This window comes from Ogataea polymorpha (genome assembly GCF_001664045.1).
Source record: "Ogataea polymorpha strain NCYC 495 leu1.1 chromosome Unknown OGAPOscaffold_3, whole genome shotgun sequence".
Lineage (NCBI taxonomy): Eukaryota > Fungi > Ascomycota > Pichiomycetes > Pichiales > Pichiaceae > Ogataea > Ogataea polymorpha.
The window spans coordinates 554,033-576,569 of record NW_017264700.1 but is presented as its reverse complement, the minus strand read 5'-3'; the positions used below and the strand labels follow the sequence as shown (position 1 = coordinate 576,569).

The following is a 22,537-nucleotide window of genomic DNA, read 5'->3' as shown; positions in this document are numbered from 1 at the left end:
AAACCACAATGTGCCGGCTAGTCGACCCGCCGATCGACGCGGAATGTTTGAGGACGACGAAAATTAAAAATAAACAAGAAAAACCACAACTAGCGGTAACCCAACCACAGCGCCTCAGTGTCCCGAATACCCTTCCACACTCGTTTTGCGCCCTGTCCCTCCTTCATCGCGTTCAAATGTCTCATCCAGCCAATGGCAACAGAGCAGCCAACGGTGCGGAGGTTTCTGACGCCAACCTGGTCCCAGGGCTGAATAATTTGGACATTGGAGATGCTAGGCGTGTTCCTGGAACTTCTGCTAATGGTTCGCGCAAAAACAGCTCTACAGACGGTGTGGTGTCTCGGAAACCCCCTAAACTGTGCTACCAGTGCGGCAAAACCATCATCGGCACGCTCGTGCGCGCCATGGACAGAATCTACCATGTCGACTGTTTCCGCTGCCACGACTGCGGCAACCCTTGTTCCAACAAGTTCTTTGCCGCTGACGTGCAGGTTGGGGGCCACGCGGTTCAGGTGCCGCTCTGTGAATATGACTATTTCAAGCGCATTGATCTTATCTGCTCCACCTGCGACAAGGCCATCAGAGGCTCCTACATAACTGCTGTGGGACGCAAGTTCCACCCAGAGCACTTCTTTTGCGACATCTGCCACAGAGTGTTTGACTCGGAGGACTACTATGAACACCAGAACAAGATATATTGCCATTACCACTACTCCATCCTTTACGCAGCACAATGCGAGGCGTGCAAATCTGCAATATTGAAACAGTACGTCGAACTCTACAGAGGTGGCCGCGAGCAGCAGTGGCATCCGGAGTGTTTTATGGTGCACAAGTTTTGGGGTGTCGATGTCACTGCCGAATGTGTCGGGATGTCCGAACTGGGAGCGAAGACCCTGAGCGACACAGAAGCGAAAAAATCACTCACGCCTCAAGAGCTGTTCGACCTCGAGAAAAAACTCGAGCGCATGACCATGTCGATCTGGCTCACGCTATCGGAGTTTGAGGAAGGCTGTGCATCGTGCATCTCCGATATGCTGCACTCCGCATCGACAGGCAACCAACTGGGCGGACTTTTGGTTACCGGCCAGCTGGTGCTCAAGATCGAATACCTTTTCCGAGGCGTCGACATCCTCAACGATCTGTTTGAGTCTTCCAGAATCCGGCTCGACTACTCGGCGAACCACAAGCTCACGCCGCTCAGCAAGGAGCCCCGCAGTATGTCCTCAAAAATTATGTCGTATCTGACTTTTTTACGCGACACCGACAAAACAAAGCTGCTGTCAAACACCCACACACAGCAGCTGCTCTCCTTAATTTCCACCTTGGCACACTACATCAAGCTGATCTCCAGAAATACCCTCCTACACGCTCTCGAATACAACAAAATCAGCCGTTCCTCGCTTGCCACCGACAGATACCTTCGCGAGATCTCGAGCCACGACTCGATCCCCCAGGACGTGTTTTCGGTGCTCGGGATCCCACCAAACGCTAAAGACCTGTGTTTCCGGTGCCAGAAGAGTATCGAGGAGGATTGTTTCCGTTTCGGAGATCTCATCTGGCATATCGAATGTTTTGAGTGCTCCAACTGCTCCAGACGCAGCAGCACACACACCAGTCTGAGCGAGTTTAATTTCAACCCTAAAAAACAACAGATCCTGTGTGCCAGCTGCTCATCAGACGATGTGGACGCCCAGGCAGGCTTTAAGAAAGTCTCTCGATACATGCAGCTGATCTATCTGCTGAAAATTGCCTTGATCAGATCCAGACATGCCATGCTCAAACGCGGTATCATCGCCAAGACACCACCGCAGGTGCTTCTGTCCTCCGACTCCTACGACCAGCATGTGACCGATATCAAGCGGATGCGCTCGAAGCGTCAGAAACAGCGGATAGGCACTGCATCTGCCGAGGCAAGAAAGTCGATTATTTTGGAGGCTCCCGAGGCATCATCTGCGGGCATGGAGAACGTGGACCCGGAGTCTGGGAAATCGCTATCGTCCCTCACGGCGTCGAAGTTTTTGAAGAAAGAGCGGTCTTTGGGTCGCAAAGGCTCGAAAAGACTTCGGATTGAGGACGTTCCTATGAAGACGAAGCCGCAGTCCACGAATCTCGACGTGACCTCGAATTTGCTGAAAAACGAGAAAGGCCTCACGTTGGACGACATTCCCCGGATTGTTTCGTCGGAGCAGGCACGCGAGCACCGTCCCAACGCGTTCAGGTTCCAGAAAAGAGCCTACACGCCGGCTAGCTCGACGATTCCTGCTCCGAAAGCTGTTAGGAACAAAGGTTCCGACTCGGGTCAGATAACTTCAGCCACACGAAGCGTTTCTGGCGCTCCGTCGTCTCCTCTACCGCAATTTAAGACGCCGTCTCAGACCGTCGCCAAATCGCAACGGACGCAGGAAAGCGCTTCTTCCGCGCCAACTTCTGCCGTTCGCTACTCTGAATTTTCTAAAAAAGACAACGAATACCTGCAACACATTGCAGCATTTGCATTGCACAAGCTCATGGGAGACACTCTGTCTCTGGAAGACTGTGTCTCGTTTATTTCTGTGAAAAAAAGTACCTCGTTCTGGGAGAGGATGTTTGGAGGATCAGGAAACTCTAAAAAATCTACCAACAAAGTATTTGGCTGTCCGTTGGAAGAGTTGGTCGAGAAATGTGGCGTTGAGAGTGATCTGGGAATTGGTCCGCAGAAGCTCAAAGTGCCGATGCTTGTTGACGAGCTCATCAACGTTATGCACACAATGGATCTTTCTGTGGAGGGTGTGTTCCGCATAAACGGTAACATCAAACGTCTCAGACAACTAACGGAGGAGATAGACTCAAATCCACAGCAGGTTCCTGATTTCTCCAAGGAGACGCCTATCCAACTGGCCGCGTTGCTTAAAAAGTTTACCAGAGAAATGCCTGACCCATTGCTCACTTTCAAGCTGTACGATCTGTTTATCTTGTCACAGAAGTTTGGAGACGACGCCAATAAAAAGGACAGGATCCTGAAGCTTGCCTACTGCATGCTTCCGAAAGCTCACAGAGACTTGGCAGAGGTGTTGCTCTCTTTCTTCAACTGGGTTGCATCGTTCTGTCTGATTGATGAAGAAAATGGGTCTAAGATGGACGTCCACAATTTAGCCACCGTGATTACGCCCAACATTTTGTACGAAAGGCCCAAGACGGATCCCAAAGACATCCCTACAAGCTCTGTGGAGCTAGTGCCGCAGGGAGAAAACCACTTTTTGGCCATCGAGGTAATCAACACGCTGATTGAAACGCAGGACGAGTTCAGCATCGTTCCAAAAGATATTTTGCAGCTTTTCGAGCTTGGAGGGTTCAGCAAGTGCCAAGGCGAGCTGAAAACGAAGGACATCCTTGCCAGATGCTCCGCAGTGTGCAGCGAGCATCCAAACATTTTTGATTAGAAATACAGTCTATTTACCATGCCATATTGTTCTGGTTTCCTGCATTGCCCCGCGACCGAAAAATCCCATCATTACCTTGAATCTGTCGGTGCTATCCAACAAGCTGGCTTTGAAGAGATCGTTGCGTTTTCCCACCTCCTCGTGCTGTTTAGTGAGAATGGTCATTGTGTCCAGCTCTCCCGAGCATTTTGGACAGGTTTGGTCGCTAGATGAAGATTGGGAGAACTCGTTTGTCAAACAACTCTCATGGTAGGAATGAGAGCATCTGAAGTGCACCAATGGGAAGGATAATGGCCTGTTGCAGGAGGAACACTTTGATCGATTGATGACCTGTGGCTCCGTATTCTGTTTTGAGAGTTGTTCTGCGACTGCAGACGCCTCCTTTTGATACGAGTCGATCAGCTTCTCATTGTTCTCTATATCACGCTTTTGCCGGCGGATCTGCTCGATGAGATAGTTTTTAATAAGCCCGAGCTTAACAAACGAGGTCATACCAAGGAGTTTCACCACTTCCAACGGGGTCATCAGTTTAAGCGAGTCGATCTTCCATATCAATTCGGCCACTTTTTCTTCCCCAACGCGGTTAAATATCTCCTCAGATGATGTGTATACTGATAGTGCCAACTTGTATAGATCGGGCTCTTTGTCGCCGTATTTCTCAATGACTTCCAACGACCTCTGATAATTACCTGTCAGGATAGTTGACCTGAACATGTCGAGCTCAAACCCTTGAGCCGAGTCGTCAGTGGCCTCTCTGATGGCGATTTCCGCCTCTGCGTAGTCTCCAAGATTTGAGAGTAGTAACAGATTGGTCTGGTCCTCAAGGTCCCATTTGCTTTTCTGAATGTTTTCTAGCAAAGCCTTGGCCTTTAATTGCCATCTGACTTTGGTATCTTCGTCGCCGTTCTTGGACATGGTGAGGTACATCTCGTAGAGCGTCACCATAATATCCTTCTTGTCCTTTTCGTCACCACCAAACTTGTCGTAGCTCTCGATGCAAGCTTCCAAAAAAATTACAAACTCGTTGGGATGGTCCACAAACGACTGGAAGATGATTCGCGGCCGTGGAGGAAGATATGTTGGTTGTGTTACCTGCGGTTCGTCGTTATCGGCCAAATTCATAAATGCCACAAACTGCTTGTATGAAGTCAGGATAGGGTGGTTTGTGTTTGATTTTGGAACCACTGCGAGGTCTGCAAGGTCAAACTCTGGCTCTGGTCTATATTTTCCAGTGAAAACATCAATCAAGAGCAAATTGCATTCGTTTGGAAGACTGTCTAGAAACCACTTCACCTTATCGATCAAAACGCGGAGGAGATCGTCAACGGGCAAGGTGCGGATGTATTTCATTGTCAAGCTTGGGTTCTTCATGTCGTGCAGCTGTATATCCACCACTGCGGATGGATCGTTGAATTTCTTCGCGATGTTGGCAGCCAGAACGTAGTACCTGCTTTCCCTGCATGTGCTGATGACGGTCGGCATGTCAAACTGTTTGGAGGGGTCACTTATCTCAAAGTCCTCGTTGATAGGCAAGTTTTCAATGTAGAGGAGCACTTTCTCTGGCCGTTTGAGTTTGCAGTAACAACAGAGCAAAAGAGTCGTGTGGTCGATCGTCGACTTCCCTAGCTGTATCAGTTTCTCAAGATATTCAACCAAGTAGGGAATCTTCGAGCTTTCCTTGTACTTCTGTATCACCTCACTAGTCTTTCCAAGATCGATGCTGTCGATGTAGTGTTTGATTGCCTCTTCAAATTCTCCCTTCTCGTAAAGATGGTTGCCGTACTGCCTGTGGATTTCAAGTAGCTTCTGTGTGTCATAGTTCTCGTTTTCTGCGAGAGCAATGGCTAGATTGAAAAGCTCGTGTTGTACCAGAATGTTCAGCTTTTCGGTGAGGTCCTTTTCCTTCAATTGGAATAGCAATCCGTCAGATGTGAACACGTACAGATCGTCCCACAAAGTGAATATATCAACCACTGAACTGGAGATCGTCTGATTCAAGGCAATGAACTTGTTGATCACATCCACGATAACAAGCTTATTTGTGACAATAGACGAAGCGGACGTCAGGTTTGAGCTGACACTGGACTCAATCACCACGTATCTGTCTTTGTATGCGAAAATGCGTTTTTTGGGTATGTCTAGTAGAATATTGTGTGTTTTTCCGCGAAGGTTGTAAAATTGCAGACTCTGGTCGCGGGCAACCACCAAATTGCGTTTCTTGTCCTCAAGCATGGCGCTGCAGTTGATGTCAACGCCCATGGACTCGTCCAGAATCCGGTCTGGCCGGCCCTGGTTTCTGCCTGTGGTCGGGATTGTCAGTATTGTCGACACGTTCGACACGTAGAGCACACCTTCGTCACGGAAGAGCACGCCTGTGATCGGATCCCGCGACTCGTACACGACTCGTTGTCGAGATCCCCTATCGTGGAGCAGGTCGCCTCTGACCACAATAACCGTTCCGTTGGCGAACCCAAACACAAGCACAGTGAAGTCTGCTGTGGCATCAAAACAGGTCAGTGGAAAGTCGTTCGTGCCATTCGTCACCTGGCATAGTGAGTGGTAGTCGCTGTTGTAGTCTATTTTTTTGAGATGCTCGAGCTTCGCGAGGTCCCACAGCTTGAGAGTCACTGGAAACCCCCGTTTTTCGGCAATTGAACATAAAAAGCCCGATTTGCGGGCTCCTCCAAACGGTAAAAATGCCAAGCGTGTGATGTCCCAACCCAAATCGTACGCCTGGAACTCGAATACCGGCTCGTACTGTCTGTTGACCAACTTAATGGAAGCCTGCGACGAGGCGAGAACAAGAAGGTCCGGCGTCCCAGCAATGGCACTGACATCAGCAGCAGAGTAGAGCGCATTTGCGGCGCCATAATTTGGATCCTGGATCGGGACACATTCAAAGAACGGGAACTGTCTCCAATTTGTAAGAGACATAAAACAAGAGAGAATAAATATAAATATATTAAGCCACCTGTGGCGGTGTTGAAACGTTTTTGAGGAAGAGGGCAGGGGAAAGATACCAACAAAGAACGGGAGCAGACGAAAAAAAAGATGTTTTTGTGATATTACTGTTTCTTTGTTATGACTGTGAGCTTTGTTTCCGTTTTGACATCGTCGTCCGTTTACTCAGACATCGAAAATAAGGAGAACATCGAGCCCAAGCGTAGCTGGAGCTTCATCAACCCCTACTCGCAAAGCCTATGGTTCTTGTCAAGGGGCAACCAGGGAGAGGAGATCAAAGAGATGCAAAAACGAACCGAAGAACCAAGCCGGTTTCGGCAAAAAGCTAGACAATTGCAGGAACTCAGCATTCCCACAAGAGATAAATCACTGCCCCCGATCCCCCCTAAACTGTTGCAAGACTTCCCGACGCCAGAAATATCGAACTTTCGCGACGCAAATAGCCATCTGGTAATTAGCACAGAACGGCAGTATCTGCTGGACCTGGATCTGCTAAATGCCGTGGCGGTGTCGTTTGCCAGCTACATAAACGAACGAGGTATCCCCATCAAGTCCACAGATGTTATCTTGTTATTTGGCAACGTCAGTCTAATGATCAGTCTAAGCGAGCTATTGGTTAAGAATTTAGCTAGTGGTCATTCCCTTGTGCAGACTTTGAACGATCATTTCACCAGACTTTCTCAGGTGTACCCGTCTTTTTTTGCGTTGCAGGGACGGAGATTAGAGATCTTAGACTCCGTGAAAGATGACCAACGATTTGACGACTGGTTTTCCAGTCTGAACGGCCTCAAGATTGAGAAATTGCTCAAGGTGCCCGCAAACCGACTTTGTGCGCTGCGAGACACACTGGCAACACTGGGGCTCTTGGAGGAATGCCCTAAACTCAGCAGACTTGTCGAAATCGAGAGTAGCCTGCCCTCCCCGTTGGCATCACCAACAGTGATACTAAGTGTCCCAGAGAGTTGGAAGCGAAAAAACAAGCAGAAATGGAAGGATATCGCAAAGGAGCCGTTTGAATATCAACAGCTTGCCTACTTCCAGCACGAGTTCAAGAATATCCACAATATGTTTGACACGACCGTCCGGACACTGGACAAGTGCTTAAAGCTCCAAAAACAGTCAATGGAATTCAAATACAATATAGGGCTTTCATTTTTCCAATTCTCCCAGAACCTTCCTAGTAGCTACAACAGAAAAGAACCACAGCTTACGCCCAAGTCGCTCTTCTTTAAAGAAAACTTTATTTCTTCCAGCTATGAGCTTTACTTGGAAAAACTCCGAAACCAGAACGATCATGCCAATAAATTGATATCGCGGTTTGAGTATGAGCTGGGTCCCGTTGTGGAGGAAATAAGCATCATGCTCGATTTCGTGGAACAAAAACTGTCAAAAATGCAGCGAGCATTCAGCAAACTGGACAAGGATACCAAAGTTGACAAGTTAATAAAGCTTCAGAAGCTCAACGGACTTTTCAAATATGCAATTGGACTCATCACGAGAACGTATGACCAACATGTCAGATCTTTCCTACAGATATACCAAGGACGGACAGAGTCGGCAGAGCGCATTATTGAGCAATTTGTGGAGATGCGACAGCAGAACAAACAGGCCATTATGTCTTGTGGGGACCTGCCATTCAACAAATCACTCGCGTTGACCAAAGTTGTGCGCAAGCTTTATCATTAAGGGGCCCGATATATTCTTCAAGGGCTACCAAGAGCTGAAATAATATGTTACGTCAGCTCTAGGGGTCGGGGCCAAGTTTTTCTTGAAACCTAGATCTAAATTTAGGCCTGACCACATGAATGTTCAGATGCGGCGTGGGTCAATGACAGAGAGGTATGTATTATGGAAGTTAGCAGGCTAACAATGAGTGATAGATATGAACTCTTGCAATATTTGAAGACCGTGGAGTGCGAGGAGTACATTGATCTATTTGTTGCGAATGACATCAAGATTGATCTGCTTCCCCAGCTCGATAGACACGCTTTGAAAGAAATCGGCATCACCAAAGTTGGAGACAGATTGCGACTGCAGGTTTTGATCCATCTTTTAAATACTGAGAGACTCAAGTCACGAGTAAATGTGAGTGATCTGGCAGAGGTTGTTTCAAACGCTTCTGCCACATTGAACAGCGTTGATAAGACAGTCACGTATAACGACAAAGCCCGGCGGTCGTCAGCCACTTTCAAGGTTGAAAACGAGTACAAGAACTGTGTCACAATCATTGGGCCGGACGGCCACAAGAACGAGGTCAACGTGACAGGGTGCTTCAGCTCAACCTCGATCAAGAGAAAAGCTGTCAGAAAGATGGGCATTTCAGCCACACACGTCGAAGAGTGGAAAGCGTACTACGTTGATGAAGATAATAATCTGCACATGATGTTTGATGCAGAGTTCACGGCACTGTGCCACTCTCCTGACCGTCCAGAAAAAAAACGTATTATTCTATGTCATGCGAGCGAGTCACCGTCGGAAGCAGCTTTGGCAACCTCGAAGTCCATCTTGGCAAGTGGGGGTACGGAAACCAAGACTTTGAAGAATTTCCTTGGACAGAGACCGCCTTCACAGCTAATCTCCACCAACCTTGGAGAATACTTCCCTGACACTGGGGCCACCGAGTTACGGGAGGTGATGCGCAATAGTGTGCGATTTTCGATGTACAGCTCTAAAATGAGCACACAGCAATCCACGCGCGAGTCGATCTACTCTGGAAGGCCGCAGTCTATTGCCAGCTCTGTGTTCAGCTATGGTGTTGCAGTTCCTGTCAAACATACTGTTGGAGATGTTATTCTAAACCACTCAGCTGCTATGGACACAATCCGTGCCGACCAGCCGCCGCATTTAGAAGGTGAGGGAACCATTCGTGCTTCAACGCGAAATGTGTCTCTGGAAAAGAACGGCAGTTTGGATTCGAAGCAACGGGCGCGCATGTCTGTTGCGGTCTCTATGCGAGAAAACAGAGATTCGACGGTAATCAAGCTTTTTGACGACGAGGACGACGACGAGTCGTTTGATTCGTCTGAGCAACTCAGTTTCTCACTGGAAAACAATGACGGTCCATCTGTCTGGCACAAGGGAACTAAAATTGGCCAGGGCTCTTTTGGTACCGTGTATTTAGGACTCAATGGACTGACAGGAGAGCTAATGGCCGTGAAACAGGTTAGCCTTCCTCGGTCGTCTGAGGATTCCAAACAGAAGATGGTGAATGCTTTGAAGCAGGAACTTTCGCTGCTCAGGGTCATGAACCACGAAAATATTGTGCGCTATCTCGGATCATCCGCCGATTCTGACAATATTTACATATTTTTGGAGTACATTCCTGGGGGGTCGGTGAGTTCGATGTTATCGACCTACGGGCCTTTTGAAGAGCCATTGGTGCGAAACTTTGTCACACAGGTGCTCATAGGGCTTAAATATTTACACGGCGAGGACATTATTCATCGAGACATCAAAGGAGCAAATATTCTGATAGACATTGACGGGACGGTGAAAATCAGTGATTTCGGTATCTCGAAAAAAATTGACATCAATGATAGAGAGCTGGAGGATACTGGCACCACCAAGCAGCAGAAACGCGCGTCTTTGCAAGGGTCCGTGTACTGGATGGCCCCCGAGGTGGTCAAGCAGATTGCCTATACAGACAAAGCCGACATCTGGTCTTTAGGGTGTCTGATTGTGGAGATGCTGACCGGCAAGCACCCGTATCCGGGATTTTCGCAGATGCAGGCGATTTTCCGCATTGGCACGTTGACGGTGCCCAACATTCCAGACGGCATCACGGACGACTGTCGCGACTTCCTCACGATGACTTTTGAGACCGATTACAAAAAACGTTGCAATGCCGCCAGGCTTCTGAAACACCCATTTATCACGCCGTTGTTGACGACAAAGCGCTAGGCCAGACTGCGGGTTTCTGGGGTCTGCGAATGGTCTTTCAAAATTGCATTCATGAGTGCGCTTCCTCCGCCGAGAACAAAATAGCCGTGGCCAAGGTCCCGCAAGTGCTTTATATCTCTAGGATGCCTATTTATTTCTAACAGGCTGTTTCTTCTATTGGTAGTGTTGTAGAAGTGCTCGCTTTCTATAAAATTGTTGAGTTCTGGTGTTGATTTTGATGTCTGGATGAGTCCCTGTGGTCTTGGTGGCAACTCCTCGTCAGTCGAAACCATGGAAGCCGTTTCTGACACAGGCTGGTGTGCAGGAATGTGTGATGGCGGCTCTGACCCAACGAGATCGTGCTCATTCTCGCTGGTTTTGGCTCCGCATATCAGAAACACGCCTGAGAACGTGAGCAAAGCCCCGGCCAAGAAGACTATGCACTGTGCGGCAGATTTGTCCGCAAAGTCGTTGAAAACAACAATCGAGCAGAGCAGAACAGCCGTGGTGAAAAACACAAAATGGATGGGCACCACTGTGGTGGCATTGGCGATTCTGAGACAAGAGTTTAGATAGTGGACCTGGAACCCGGAGGTGCCGATTATGACCAGAAACAGCACGTAAGGCCGCCAATTGACGAATATATCGCGGAAAGGCACAAACTCAACTACCGAAGCCAGCAGTTTTGTGGAGATCGCGGTGTAGGTGCCGAAAAGTGCCACTAGCGACAGATGCAGGAGGATGTATGTCATGGACCGTTCCAAGTTGCGCAGCCGGAGCATGAGAACGACGATGGTGACGAGTGTGCTTGCAAGATAGATGAGTGTTGGCGACGAAAGCACCATGGAGTCTATGTACGAAAAAGGGTCTTGGATAGGCGGTGCTGCGGAATCGCTGACCGAGGACAGTATCATGAAGACCACGCCGATCGCGCTGGAGAAGGTACCGTAGAGGTCTCTGCGCCGGATCTTTTCGTGGAACAGAACAGGCGCAATAAAGGTGGAATTCGAAATGATGGTCACGACGCCGAGAGGCGCCACGATGCTGACGGGGGTCAGACCGTAGCTGACAAAATTACCCACCTCTCCTAGAGACATGAGCATGAAGCCAAGCTGCCATTTCAGGTTGCGGGCGTAATGCTCGGAGCCCAAGTGGAGATGGGCCTGTTTCTGAATGTTCAGGGAGATGGAAATGAGTATGTTGCCCGAAACAGAGAGCAGTACTCCCAGCAGGATATAATTCATGGGGGAAAATAACTTGAATATTAATAATTATGGATCCTTTGGAAGGCGAGGAGATCAAGGGATTTAAAATTGGCGACAAGACCGTGGACGTTGAGCACTTGAGACATCCACATAGCCGTGTGGTGCACGGTCTGCCGGGCCACGAAGAAGCGGGGCACGGGGGTCTGTTGCGCACTGACAAGCGACCAAAGGGCCCGGATGGCAGGGATGAGGATTTGGTTCAGGAGGCGATTGATCTGAAGAAGAAACAAAAGGAGATACTTGAGGGGGGCAAGAACAAGCATTGAGCGTCCTGGGAAGCTCCCGCACCTTTTTAGCAGGTATAGCTATATAGTTGTATGTATTTACGAGAGACAAGGTTAGCATTTCAGCGAGCGTCAAGTGTCTGGCGAAGCGATGATTATCGATCAGATCTAACTGTCCTCTGGCTCCGCCCAAACAGCCATTTGCTAAAATACCGCCACGGCTATTCGCCATGTCAAATGCAAAAATGTTTTTTCTCGTTATGTTTGTGCCTAGACAGGTGGGTCTCACAAAACAGGCCCTCAGAGGCAGCATTTACCTTTTGGTGGTGTTGACCCTGGCGGTTTTGTTTCTTCTTGCCCGTCCAAAACCAGTCGACACAGACTCTCCCCTGGTGCTGGACCTGGAGTTCTATACTTGTTATCGACCCTTCTGCAAAGGGTCTGACTATGTCAGAGTGGACAAGGATCTCGGACTGGGAAAGGCGCTGTTTAAAAGAACGTATTTGCATAAAAAGCTGGGACACAGTGAGGATACTGCCGTCGTGGACGTTGCCGTGGGAAAACCAGAGTACAAGCCTGGCAACCTGTGGAAATCTAAAGGCCAGGGCGTCTGGGTGAAATATGGCCCGGCCAAAAAAGCAATCATCGATGCGACGGTGCTTTTCCAACCCTCAGATCCCCGTCCCGGATGGACGATACTCACAGAGCCACTACACACAGAAACAGATCACCATGTATACATCAGCTACAGACGGCCAACCACAGCTCCGACCCGGCCGCAGCTGTCTTTCAAAAATAACAAGTTTAGAATATTGCAGGTTGCAGACCTGCACTTTGCCACGCTCGACGGTGTGTGCCGTGATCCGTGGCCCCAGCTTGCTCCGGGCGAAAAATGCCAGGCAGACCCGAAAACCACACATTTCGTCGAGACTGTGCTTGATATCGATAAGCCGGATCTTGTCGTCATGACGGGCGACCAAATATATGGTGACGACTCTCCTGACACGGAAACTACGATTCTCAAGGTGTGCGATATTTTTGAGCGTCACAAAGTCCCCTACGCAATGGTCTTTGGTAACCACGACGACGAGGGTTCCTTACAGCGCGACCAGATTATGGAGATTGTCGAAGAGCTGCCGTATTCTCTCTCGTCAGTTGGGCCTGCAAACGTGTCTGGAGTCGGCAACTACGTGCTTCAAGTCCAGAACAAGCTCGCTCTCTATTTCCTCGACTCGCACAAATACTCGCTCAACCCAAAAGTGCGCGGGTACGACTATTTGAAGGAGGATCAAATTGAGTGGATTAAGAGCTCCAAGGTCCCTGCTGCCGTGGCCATGGCTTTCTTCCACATACCTCTGCCGGAGTACAGAGATACCGACGCGATAGTGTTTGGAAACTACAAAGAGGCCGTCATGGCTCCGCAGATCAACACAGGCATGGCACAGACGCTCAAAGAGATGGGCGTTTCCGTGGTATCTGTGGGCCACGACCATTGCAACGATTTCTGTCTGAAATCGGATATGTGGCTGTGCTACGGAGGGGCCACTGGCGAGGGTGGCTACGGTGGATACGGCGGCACAGAACGGCGAGTGCGTGTGTTCGAGGTAGACGCGTTGACCGGCCAGATCACCACGTGGCAGCGACTGCACTCGGACCCGCAAACCATTATCGAGCATCATGTACTAGAAAAATAAAAAACTAAAGTACAGTATAATTTTATTTCCATGCCCGAAGAATTCTTCTCCAAGGAGGTCAGCGCCATGGCGCTGGACTATCTGGTCAATGAGTGTGTGGCACTGTCTGTGCGCGTAGATGAGCTGCTGGCCAGCGACAGTGCGCCTGGTACGCTTGCGGGAGACGTTGCCGGGCTCAACCTTAAAGAGGACAAACCAGGCACGGTGGACTTTGCCTCAAACCCCAAGTTTGTGGGCCTCAACAACCTGTACCGTCTGGAGCAATACGGCTACGAAATTGGATACAAGATCACCGACTGCATCATTTACAAGAAAACCGTTCAGGAAGGAGTCAACATCCAGCTGCTGGAGGTGCTGGAAGTGATGAAATTTATATGCCGCGATGTGTGGCGTATGTTTTACCTAAAGCAAATGGACAACCTGCGCACAAACCATATCGGCACATTTGTGCTTGTGGACAACAACTTTCGTCCGTTGATCAACGTTTCCAGCGCACATGGCGACGCAGACACCATAAGCAAAATCCAGCCGTACTTGCAACTGCCGTGCGGGCTTATCCGCGGCATTCTTGCCAGTCTAGGTATCAGTGCCGTTGTGAAAGCAGAAGTCATAGAGAACCGGCTCCCAGCGGTCTCCTTCAACGTGCAAACCTCGCTAGCTAAGTAGCACGTGGTGTAAGGGTGTTTCGGTGTATCGTGCATATAAATAAAATAATACGGGGTAGACCAGGAATTAGATAGAATTTTATGTAAACATGTCACGACAAATTACTGTCGATGATATTCCAAAGGCAGTCTTGGTGGGCAACCCGCTGCTCTACTTCACCACCGGCTTTGTGAGTCTCTGTGTCTTTCTTTTCGGATACGATCAGGGTTATTTCAGCTCGATTTTGACCAATCACTATTTCAAAGAGTATTTCAACTATCCAACGGCTGTGGAAATCGGTACTGTCGTGGCAATTCTGGAAATTGGCGCTCTGATTTCATCGCTGAGTCTGGGCCCCATTTCTGATAAGCTCGGACGCAGAAAAACCACCCGGCTCGGTGCTCTGGTATTCTGCATTGGAGGCACGGTCCAGTCGTGTTCCAAGTCGGTGTTCCATCTTGCCATTGGCCGTTTCATCTCTGGCATTGGCGTTGGGTTTCTGTCCGGCACAGCACCCTCGTTCCAAGCAGAGATCTCTGCTCCCGAGAACCGTGGCCTACTGGGGTCTGCACAGTTTACTGGCAACATCATGGGCTATGCCTCGTCGATCTGGATCGACTACGGCTGCAGCTTCATCGAAAACAACCTTTCCTTCCGAATCCCACTCATGTTGCAAGTCGTCTTTGGTTCGATCCTATTTTTCGGTACCTTTGCGCTGGTGGAAAGTCCTAGATGGCTGCTAGAGCACGACCACGACGCAGAGGGGCTCGTTGTCATTGCCGATCTGTTTTCAGGTGGTCACGTGCACAGCGACAGAGCACGTGAGGAGTACAAGGCCATCAAAGAGTCTGTTCTGATAGGCCGTCTAGAGGGGAGTCTCAGCTATCTCGATGTCTTTAGAAAATACCCTAGACGGATATTCATGGCTATGAGTTCGCAGATGTTTGCGCAGTTCAATGGTATCAACGTGATATCATATTACGCTCCGCTGGTGTTTGAGCATGCCGGCTGAGTTGGCAGAAATGCCATCTTGCTCACCGGTATCAATGCCATTTTGTATGTTCTCAGCAGCATTCCGCCATGGTATCTGACAGAGGCATGGGGCCGCAAGCCGGTACTGATCATGGGAGGACTGGTTATGGGGGTCAGCTTGTGTGCAGTCTCGTACTTTAGCAAGTCTGAGACATCCAATAGCGCTACCATGGTTGTCGTTTTCGTCATGATCTACAACTCGTTCTTCGGCTGCAGTTGGGGCCCCGTCGGCTGGCTGAACGTTGAGGTGCTGCCTACTAAGGCCCGTGCCTCCGGAGCTGCCATGGCCACGGCCACAAACTGGCTGTGCAACTTCATTGTCGGGGAGCTTGCACCGATCCTGCTCGAAAAAATTAAGTGGAGGCTTTACCTCATCCACGCCACCTCGTGCTTCATCTCAGTCGTCACTGTGTGGCTTGTGTTTCCAGAAACCAAAGGCCTGAGTCTCGAAGAAATGGATAGCATTTTTGACGACAGGTCGTCGGTGTACTCAACGCACTCCGGCAATCTCTCCGGCTTTGGATCCACCAACGACTTGGAGGCCTGGAGCAGCAGGTCGGGAATGATCACGGGCCACGCTCCGCAGGCTGCAAGACACCCCGGCGCTCAGGAGTCAAACCCACTGCTGCCAAACAACAAGCCGTTCATCTTGCCTCAGGATATCGAGCCACCAGACCTGGCTACCATCTACAAGTTCAAAACAGACGACTCGCACTCTCTGCGCGGCTCGCTGCGCAAGGGATCAGAGGCGGTCTCGTCCATTTTCCGATTCAATAGATCCAACAATGACGAAGCAAGCATGGCGTCCGACGCGGTGTCCGAAAGGTTTATAAATACTTCACATTGATTACGCTGCTACCCGTCTATAACATGCGACAAATTTGTCACCATTGTTGCGTGCCACTTTCTTTCCTTCCTCGGTCGACTCGCGCATGATGGCCACACAAGGGTCTTGATCCTCCCATTCTTTGGAAAGGCGTTCAAAAAGAGGGTGTTCGTCCAAATGGCTCACCATCCACTCATGCAGGTCCTTGACGTCAGTGATGGTATACACAACTCCTCCCTCGCGCAACACGTACGCATACTCGCTCAGCAGTGTCTTCGTAATAATGCGCGCCTTGTGCTTTCTCTGCTTGAAGTGTGGGTCCGGGAAACAGAAGAACATCTTCGACAGCTGCCCCTTGTGGAAGAAATTAGGAAGGAACTTCATGGCGTTCGCGCGGATCACGCTGATGTTTTGATATTCATTCGTGTCTTTGTGTTTCACTCTCAGTGCAATGATCCGGTCCTCAACGTACTGTGTGACTTGCACTCTGATCTCCATACCCAGAATCAGGCTGTCTGGGAAATGTGGGGCCAGATCAACCAAAAGACCCCCAAATCCGCAGCCAATGTCTGCGATCTCAACCTTCCGATCCAGCTTTCCTGTGTCGCTATCCACAAACCCTGGATAGTACTTGCTCCAATCCATCGAGTCGGGACTCTTTGGGTACTCTAGCTTGTGGTCTGAAAACGGATTAGAGTGTGCGCGTTGTCTATAAAACCGTTTTTTCGGGAGACTGACCTCCTGGCTATCCTCGAACCGCGCGTGCTTGAGTACTTTTCGGGTTTCCTCCTTCGCCTCGCGATATTGTTTTCTTTTAGACAGCGAATCAGACATCATTTTCAGCAGTATTTTTTTCTCCAAATAAAAATTTAGTCTTTGAATTAATCCAGATTTGCACAGCCTTGCTGTTTGCGGATCGTCTATATACAACTATTCACTCCTGCTTCTCGTCCTTTTCTGGGTTAGTCTTCTTCTCCATCTCCTGTCTATGGGTGTCCATGGTCAAGTACAGAGTGTTGGCAGCGCTCTCCAGAGTTCTGACCAGGCCCGCTCCAGAGAGAACAGTCAACATTCCAACCAGCTGAGACCGGAGCTCGTCCATTGTTGGCATCTCCTTGAACTGGTCGATGTCCGCAATGTCAACCACGTCGTTACCAATCCGGCCGCCAACAATGAATAAGCGCTCGTTGTGTGTTTTGAGGACCTTGACGACGTTCTTCACCACTTTAGGATTTAGGTCTTTTATCAAGATGGCAGCTGTAGGTCCCTTCAAAAGCGGCTCCAAAGGATGTCTTATTTTACGTTTCTTCACCTGTCGGTAGGCAGCCTTAGAAGCAGGGTCCTTGTGGTGAGATGCTCTGAGGTAGTGCCTGAAGAGCGACACCTTGAGTTTTCTTATTTGCGCACCAGCCTCCTCGATCTGCAGCTTGATTTTCAAGTTATCGTGTGCTGTGAGATTGTTGTGGTGCGCAAACAGCATGATTTGGTTGTTTTTATCGAAATGCTTGTACACATCCAAGAGGTATGTTTTTCTTCCGTTTTGCGGCTTGGTTGTGTTTCTCTTTTCCGATGCAGCCAAGGCAGAGCTGGCAAGCCCCCGTGTGAGTCCCAAGATGCCCACCTTTGGAGTTTGTAGCCCAATTCTTGCAAGAGCGAACATGCTGCGATGAGGGTGGAAAATTTTGAAAAACTATTATGTCGCAGATCGTCTCGGGTTGGAGAAATTACCTGCGCCGATCGTCCGCCAAAAACTCTTGCTCAATTATAGCATTTTGTTATTTTGCCTATGGACAACACGGCCCCTCGCAAGTCGCCCGTGCGCAAGCCGCCACCTCCGCATCTTTCTGAGTTCTACTCATTTGTCAACGGCTCGTCTGCTGAGTCCCAGCCGCAATTGGAGACCTCCACGCTCCAGAGCGGCTCTAAAGACCCATTCCAGGAGGACTCCCTCTACGACATTGCCGGGCTCTCATTGGGTGAAGTCCAGCGCAAACTTCGCGCGGACTCGTCACGAACAGAGTCCTTGCTCTCTCTGCAGCCCTCCATGACGCCGTCGACGCTGGATCTGGAGACCCTAATTACCAAAAAGGACGTCAACGACACCATCGTCAGCTGCCGCGACCTTGCTCGCACGGCAGCCGCGTATAGAGAGGCGTTGAATGCTGTGAGCATAGCTGCCAGCGAATTTGGGCGCTCGTTGGAAGACTGTGCGCGTTGTAAGGGGGCAGGAAGCGCTTCTGAGGGACTGATGACAGCCAGCGGTTTTCACCACCAGATAGCAAATCATCAGCAGATACTGGCACACAGCCTTTCCGATGGCTTCGAAAAGCCCATCCTCAACATAATATCCGATTTTGAGCGCTCGTACAAGGCCAACGACGCCACTTTCAAGAAAGAAATCAGAGAGAAGGTGCTGCAACTTAGACAGAAGGAAGCTACCAACAATAAGCTGAGCCGCAAGAAGACGCGAAATATCATTGCATACAAGTCGAATCTGCTGCAATTGGCGTCGCAGTTGGACGAGATCGACCGCGCCAAACACGACTACTATGTGTCGTCCTACGACCAGACACAGGCCACCTTCACCAGTATCCTCGCGAAAACCAGCTCTGTGATCGCCATGGAAACGCAGATGTACGAGAGCATCGCCAACAAGGCCCACTCAGGTGGCGGCCTCGACAAGTTGCTGGCACAGGAACCGTCGCCGACACCAGAAATCGATACCAACTCCGAGACCCGCACGCTGGAGGCCTCGCGGCCGTCTTCTGTGACTGCGCAGTCGATCCGCTCTGACAACTCTCACCATTCCGAGCCTGCAGACTCTCACGACGAGGCCGACGAGGCCGACGAGGCCAACAGAACAACCGACTCGTTCTTCTCGCCGCCTGTGGTCACCTCACGCGACGAGGCCTCGGCAGACGCTCCCGAGCAGCAGCAGCAGCCAGACCACACCTCCACGTTCTCTTTACCCACCGCCACGTCTCCTGCCGTTCCTCTTGCTCCAACAGTCACGCATGCAGACAGTGTAAGTGTACAGTATATGTAAATTTGTTTAAATCATCACTCGTTATTTCGTCCTGGCTTTTTTATTTTTCAGGTATTGAGCCATAGGGTCCTCCTCCTCCAATTCGTTATCTATTAGTTTTGCTTCCTCCTCTTTCTCCTCCCCAAAATCTTTCTCCATCTCCTTCGCCAGAGCCTCGTCCCACTCCTTGTTGGCGTCGAACTCCTTATCGTACTGGTATGGCTTGTATCTCACGTGGTCGACACGAAGCACGTACTCGTCGCCAAAGGAGTACCCGTTGAGGTTGTCGACGGCGAGAATGGTCGACTCAAACTGCTCGTACTTCAAAAATGCAAACCTGCGCGACTGGCCCGTGCTCTTGTCTCTCATCAGCTTGAGGTGCGTAGGCACTCCGTACTGGGAAAACACAATCAAGAGGTCCATCTCGTTCATTTCCGGCGGCAAGTTCCCGATGAAAATGTACGATGTGTCGGCATACTCATAGTGCCATGAAGCCTTGATGGGTGTGCCCAGTTCCAGCTCGCGCTCGTTCAGCTGCTGGATCTTGCGCACCTTGTTCATGCTGCGATTTGATATAAAAAACAAACATGTGCAAAGGTGTTTAATTATTTCATGCTTGTTCCTGGAGACCGTGTCGCCGTGGATGGGTTTTTGGCCACGGTGCGCTTTGTGGGCGAGATCCCGAACTGGCCCAACGAGACCGCCATCGGCATCGAGTGGGACGTTCCCGAACGCGGCAAGAACGACGGCTCAATCAACGGGACGCGCTATTTCAGCACACTGCACGGAGCGAAGTCGGCCAGTTTTGTCAAGCTCTCGAAGCTGCAGCCCAGGCGGTCATTCATGGACGCAATGGTGTACCGGTACGCGAGCGATGAGTCACTTGCCAACGAATCTGCGTCTCTGATCGACCATTTCGATCTCACCATCGGCACAAAAAAGGTCGAGAGCTACGGGTTCGAGAAGCTGAGTCGACTACAAGCAGACTTCCGGAACCTCGAGACAGTTACGCTCGAGCGACTGAACGTGGCGGTTTCGTCTCCGATCGACTCTTCGCTCCACAACTTGCAGGTGCTCGATCTGGGCTTCAATTTACTGGATTGGCCCAATCTGATGCAAATCGTGCTCCAGCTCCCGAATCTGCATACTCTCAAGGCAAACGGAAACCGCTGGACGCGATTCCAGAGCTGTGAGCCGTGTTTGTCGGTACATACGCTGCATCTTTCCGCTTGCGACCTTGGAAATTGTGAATACACCCCCAAACTGCTCTCCTGCTTTCCGAGACTGCAACATCTCCATGTCGCTTCAAATAACCTGAGTCACATAGAGGTATGCAGGCTGGAATTGCTCGATCTGTCAGATAACAGCTTTGCGTTGCTCACCGACGCGCCGCGAGCCAAACGACTCAACCTCTCATACAACGACCTCCACATCCCCTCTCTCACCGACAGCTCCCTCCAGATAATTGAGGAACTAGACCTTTGCAATACAGCGGTTTCTGAGTGGTCAGAAATTGACAATCTGGCACAGCTACGCAGCCTCACCTCTCTCAGAATATTGAACACCCCCCTGCTCGACTCTATCGACTACGACTCTGCAATGAGCCAGATTTTTGCAAGAATTCCGTCTCTCGTAAAACTTGACGGAACAGTGTATACCACCAAACACCGTGACAACTTTGAGCTCTACTTCATCAGCAAGGTCAGGTCCAAGGAGTGGAAATGTCCGCAGCCACTGTGGATGAGTTTATGTGCAAAACATGGCCTTCCCCCGGAGGAAAGCACCCCGGCTCGTCATCTGCCCACACCCACGCGCGTCGAAGTGGTGTTCAATGATTCTCGCTTCTCTGCTACGCTGTTCTCCTCTGCAACGGTAGGAAAGCTGCGTGGAAAGATCTCGCGGAAACTCGGGCTCAGCGTGCTCGAGTTTCAGCTGTACGCCCAGCTCGGACACGACACGGAACATCTCGCTAACGACCAGCAGACAGTGGCCGCCCTAGGGCTCGCTAGCCCGGTGCAAGTGAAACGGCAACCCTGGGAAAGCGGCTTACGTCAGCAGCCGTATTGGATAAAAAGTGGAGTAGCACACTAAATTGGGCATGTCTTTATCCAAGGGAGTCAAGGAGCTGCGCTTTATTCTGTCGCAGACGGGGGAAACGAGTCGTCCATTACGGTAAGTTGCGACTTTCTGTCCTAACACCTAGCTCGTTTCTCGTCAAACAGTACAAGACGATCAAAAATGCCAATCCGGACGTCCCTATACTGATCCGAGAGTGCTCGAACGTGTCGCCTGCGGTGGTTATGCGTGTGGCCAATGGCAGAGAGATTCGCAAGGAGCTGACGAGTCTGAGCGAGCCTGAGATCTCAGAGGTGCTGAAAGGCGATTCGTAACACGGTCTATGACGTCCATTTACAGGACTTACTATATACTATTTATTTATCACGTTGCTCAATGATAGCTCTTTGGGACTTTGCCTTCACCATCTGGCGTAGCGCAGCATTTCTGGCCTTCTCATCGGCCTTTTCTCTCACCTCTGTGTTCTCTTGCATCTCCTTCCAGGTTTCCGAGAAGTTCTCCACCAGACCTTTGCTGTCCTTGGCCGGTTTCTGCATCGGGTACATGCCACACATTTTTCTGAACTTGGCAGACCTCAGAAGACGGGCCTGTATGATTGAAAACAGGCCGTTGGCCGTGAAATACACCAGCACGGCCGCAGACATGTTCCAGGTGAAGACAATGGACAGGAACGGCAATGCCATGAAGGCCTTCTGGGTTTTAGCACCAAACTGGCTGACTGCCGTCTCGCCGCCAAATCTGAACGAGACAGCATACAGACAGGCAGAAATCAACTGCAACCCAATGTAGGGATCTGGAGCAGTCAGGTCGTTGAACCAGTACAAACCCTGGTTGTCAAAGCCTTGCACGGGCAGGTTGGCCATTTCCCTGATACCAAAGAACGAGCCAATACCGTACGTAAGCTGGATTCCCGGCGAAAGAAACATTCTCGAGTACTTGACACCGTACTTCTTATTCAGTTTTTTAATTTCCTGCATTTTCAGCTGCTGCGTCATGCGGTCTCCTCTGGCCATTGCGCTGTTCAGTTCTTTGCGCAACACCTTTGTCTCTGGCGCGGCAGCCTGAGAACGCGCCATGGCGTCCGACGAGGCCATGAAAAGCGGCAGCAAAGCGAACCTAATGCCCAGCGTTGTGGCGGCGATGGTGGCCCACCAGGGCAGACCCGTGGTCACGTGCACCGCCTCGAGAGTGGTCTGTATCAGGTCGGAGGGCCACCAGCCGTCGCTCAGCCCGACACTTTTCATGTACCCCCACTGATCAGAGGTAAGCACGTTCGACACATTCGACACTGTCTCTGCGTCAAAACCTAGCGAGGTGTCGAATTTCGGCTCTGGTGTCTCTGTGCTGTTGAAACGCACCCCCGTGGCGGCCAATGCGGCGCGCCGTCCGACAAGGGTTCTTGCGCGAACGCTCACCAACGGTCTTGCTGACTGGCGAAAGATAGGAATCATGGTGAAAAAATTGAAAATATTTTTCGCACTATATTTCCAT

The 22,537-nt window shown here is 50.3% G+C and overlaps 15 protein-coding genes across 15 annotated transcripts; 8 read left to right on the top strand and 7 right to left on the bottom strand.

Moving 5' to 3' along the window:
* Positions 1–332: 332 nt before the first annotated feature.
* Positions 333–3,398, top strand: OGAPODRAFT_37947 (uncharacterized protein; the record flags this gene model as incomplete). Its single annotated transcript, XM_018355347.1, has 1 exon — positions 333–3,398. A coding segment is annotated over one exon (3,066 nt), but the record flags the coding sequence as incomplete, so codon positions are not given.
* OGAPODRAFT_87057 (uncharacterized protein) lies at positions 3,271–6,353 on the bottom strand (the record flags this gene model as incomplete). The annotated part of the gene is made up of 1 exon (XM_018356856.1): positions 3,271–6,353. The coding sequence occupies one exon, from the start codon at positions 6,351–6,353 to the stop codon at positions 3,429–3,431; it is 2,925 nt and encodes a 974-aa protein (XP_018211394.1). The 3' UTR covers positions 3,271–3,428.
* A 147-nt stretch (positions 6,354–6,500) lies between these two features.
* On the top strand, positions 6,501–8,066 carry OGAPODRAFT_93463 (uncharacterized protein; the record flags this gene model as incomplete). Its single annotated transcript, XM_018357350.1, has 1 exon — positions 6,501–8,066. The coding sequence occupies one exon, from the start codon at positions 6,501–6,503 to the stop codon at positions 8,064–8,066; it is 1,566 nt and encodes a 521-aa protein (XP_018211393.1).
* Positions 8,067–8,187: 121 nt separating this feature from the next.
* Positions 8,188–11,470, top strand: OGAPODRAFT_16151 (uncharacterized protein). The gene is made up of 2 exons (XM_018354215.1): positions 8,188–8,219; positions 8,255–11,470. The coding sequence occupies exons 1-2, from the start codon at positions 8,209–8,211 to the stop codon at positions 10,278–10,280; spliced, it is 2,037 nt and encodes a 678-aa protein (XP_018211392.1). The 5' UTR covers positions 8,188–8,208; the 3' UTR covers positions 10,281–11,470.
* On the bottom strand, positions 10,330–11,503 carry OGAPODRAFT_7744 (uncharacterized protein; the record flags this gene model as incomplete). The annotated part of the gene is made up of 2 exons (XM_018356329.1): positions 10,330–10,387; positions 10,422–11,503. The coding sequence occupies 2 exons, from the start codon at positions 11,501–11,503 to the stop codon at positions 10,330–10,332; spliced, it is 1,140 nt and encodes a 379-aa protein (XP_018211391.1).
* Positions 11,504–11,561: 58 nt separating this feature from the next.
* Positions 11,562–12,000, bottom strand: OGAPODRAFT_16150 (uncharacterized protein). Its single transcript, XM_018354214.1, has one exon. The coding sequence runs from the start codon at positions 11,978–11,980 to the stop codon at positions 11,567–11,569; it is 414 nt and encodes a 137-aa protein (XP_018211390.1). The 5' UTR covers positions 11,981–12,000; the 3' UTR covers positions 11,562–11,566.
* Positions 12,001–12,005: 5 nt separating this feature from the next.
* OGAPODRAFT_99281 (uncharacterized protein) lies at positions 12,006–13,442 on the top strand (the record flags this gene model as incomplete). The annotated part of the gene is made up of 1 exon (XM_018358081.1): positions 12,006–13,442. One exon carries the CDS (start codon positions 12,009–12,011, stop codon positions 13,440–13,442), a length of 1,434 nt encoding a protein of 477 aa, XP_018211389.1.
* Positions 13,443–13,494: 52 nt separating this feature from the next.
* OGAPODRAFT_82126 (uncharacterized protein) lies at positions 13,495–14,145 on the top strand. Its single transcript, XM_018356592.1, has one exon. The coding sequence runs from the start codon at positions 13,509–13,511 to the stop codon at positions 14,106–14,108; it is 600 nt and encodes a 199-aa protein (XP_018211388.1). The 5' UTR covers positions 13,495–13,508; the 3' UTR covers positions 14,109–14,145.
* A 51-nt stretch (positions 14,146–14,196) lies between these two features.
* On the top strand, positions 14,197–16,098 carry OGAPODRAFT_93458 (uncharacterized protein; the record flags this gene model as incomplete). The annotated part of the gene is made up of 3 exons (XM_018357349.1): positions 14,197–15,080; positions 15,108–15,870; positions 15,897–16,098. 3 exons carry the CDS (start codon positions 14,197–14,199, stop codon positions 15,906–15,908), a joined length of 1,659 nt encoding a protein of 552 aa, XP_018211387.1. The 3' UTR covers positions 15,909–16,098.
* Positions 15,056–16,786, bottom strand: OGAPODRAFT_93457 (uncharacterized protein). The gene has a single exon (XM_018357348.1). It carries the CDS (start codon positions 16,780–16,782, stop codon positions 15,967–15,969), a length of 816 nt encoding a protein of 271 aa, XP_018211386.1. The 5' UTR covers positions 16,783–16,786; the 3' UTR covers positions 15,056–15,966.
* A 39-nt stretch (positions 16,787–16,825) lies between these two features.
* OGAPODRAFT_16147 (uncharacterized protein) lies at positions 16,826–17,618 on the bottom strand. Its single transcript, XM_018354213.1, has one exon. The coding sequence runs from the start codon at positions 17,603–17,605 to the stop codon at positions 16,880–16,882; it is 726 nt and encodes a 241-aa protein (XP_018211385.1). The 5' UTR covers positions 17,606–17,618; the 3' UTR covers positions 16,826–16,879.
* A 113-nt stretch (positions 17,619–17,731) lies between these two features.
* On the top strand, positions 17,732–18,996 carry OGAPODRAFT_93455 (uncharacterized protein; the record flags this gene model as incomplete). Its single annotated transcript, XM_018357347.1, has 1 exon — positions 17,732–18,996. One exon carries the CDS (start codon positions 17,732–17,734, stop codon positions 18,989–18,991), a length of 1,260 nt encoding a protein of 419 aa, XP_018211384.1. The 3' UTR covers positions 18,992–18,996.
* Positions 18,997–19,011: 15 nt separating this feature from the next.
* On the bottom strand, positions 19,012–19,531 carry OGAPODRAFT_93454 (uncharacterized protein; the record flags this gene model as incomplete). The annotated part of the gene is made up of 1 exon (XM_018357346.1): positions 19,012–19,531. The coding sequence occupies one exon, from the start codon at positions 19,529–19,531 to the stop codon at positions 19,013–19,015; it is 519 nt and encodes a 172-aa protein (XP_018211383.1).
* Positions 19,532–19,582: 51 nt separating this feature from the next.
* OGAPODRAFT_93453 (uncharacterized protein) lies at positions 19,583–22,470 on the top strand (the record flags this gene model as incomplete). Its single annotated transcript, XM_018357345.1, has 2 exons — positions 19,583–20,983; positions 21,148–22,470. The coding sequence occupies 2 exons, from the start codon at positions 19,583–19,585 to the stop codon at positions 21,358–21,360; spliced, it is 1,614 nt and encodes a 537-aa protein (XP_018211382.1). The 3' UTR covers positions 21,361–22,470.
* OGAPODRAFT_93452 (uncharacterized protein) lies at positions 19,624–22,497 on the bottom strand (the record flags this gene model as incomplete). The annotated part of the gene is made up of 1 exon (XM_018357344.1): positions 19,624–22,497. The coding sequence occupies one exon, from the start codon at positions 22,495–22,497 to the stop codon at positions 21,403–21,405; it is 1,095 nt and encodes a 364-aa protein (XP_018211381.1). The 3' UTR covers positions 19,624–21,402.
* Positions 22,498–22,537: the final 40 nt, after the last annotated feature.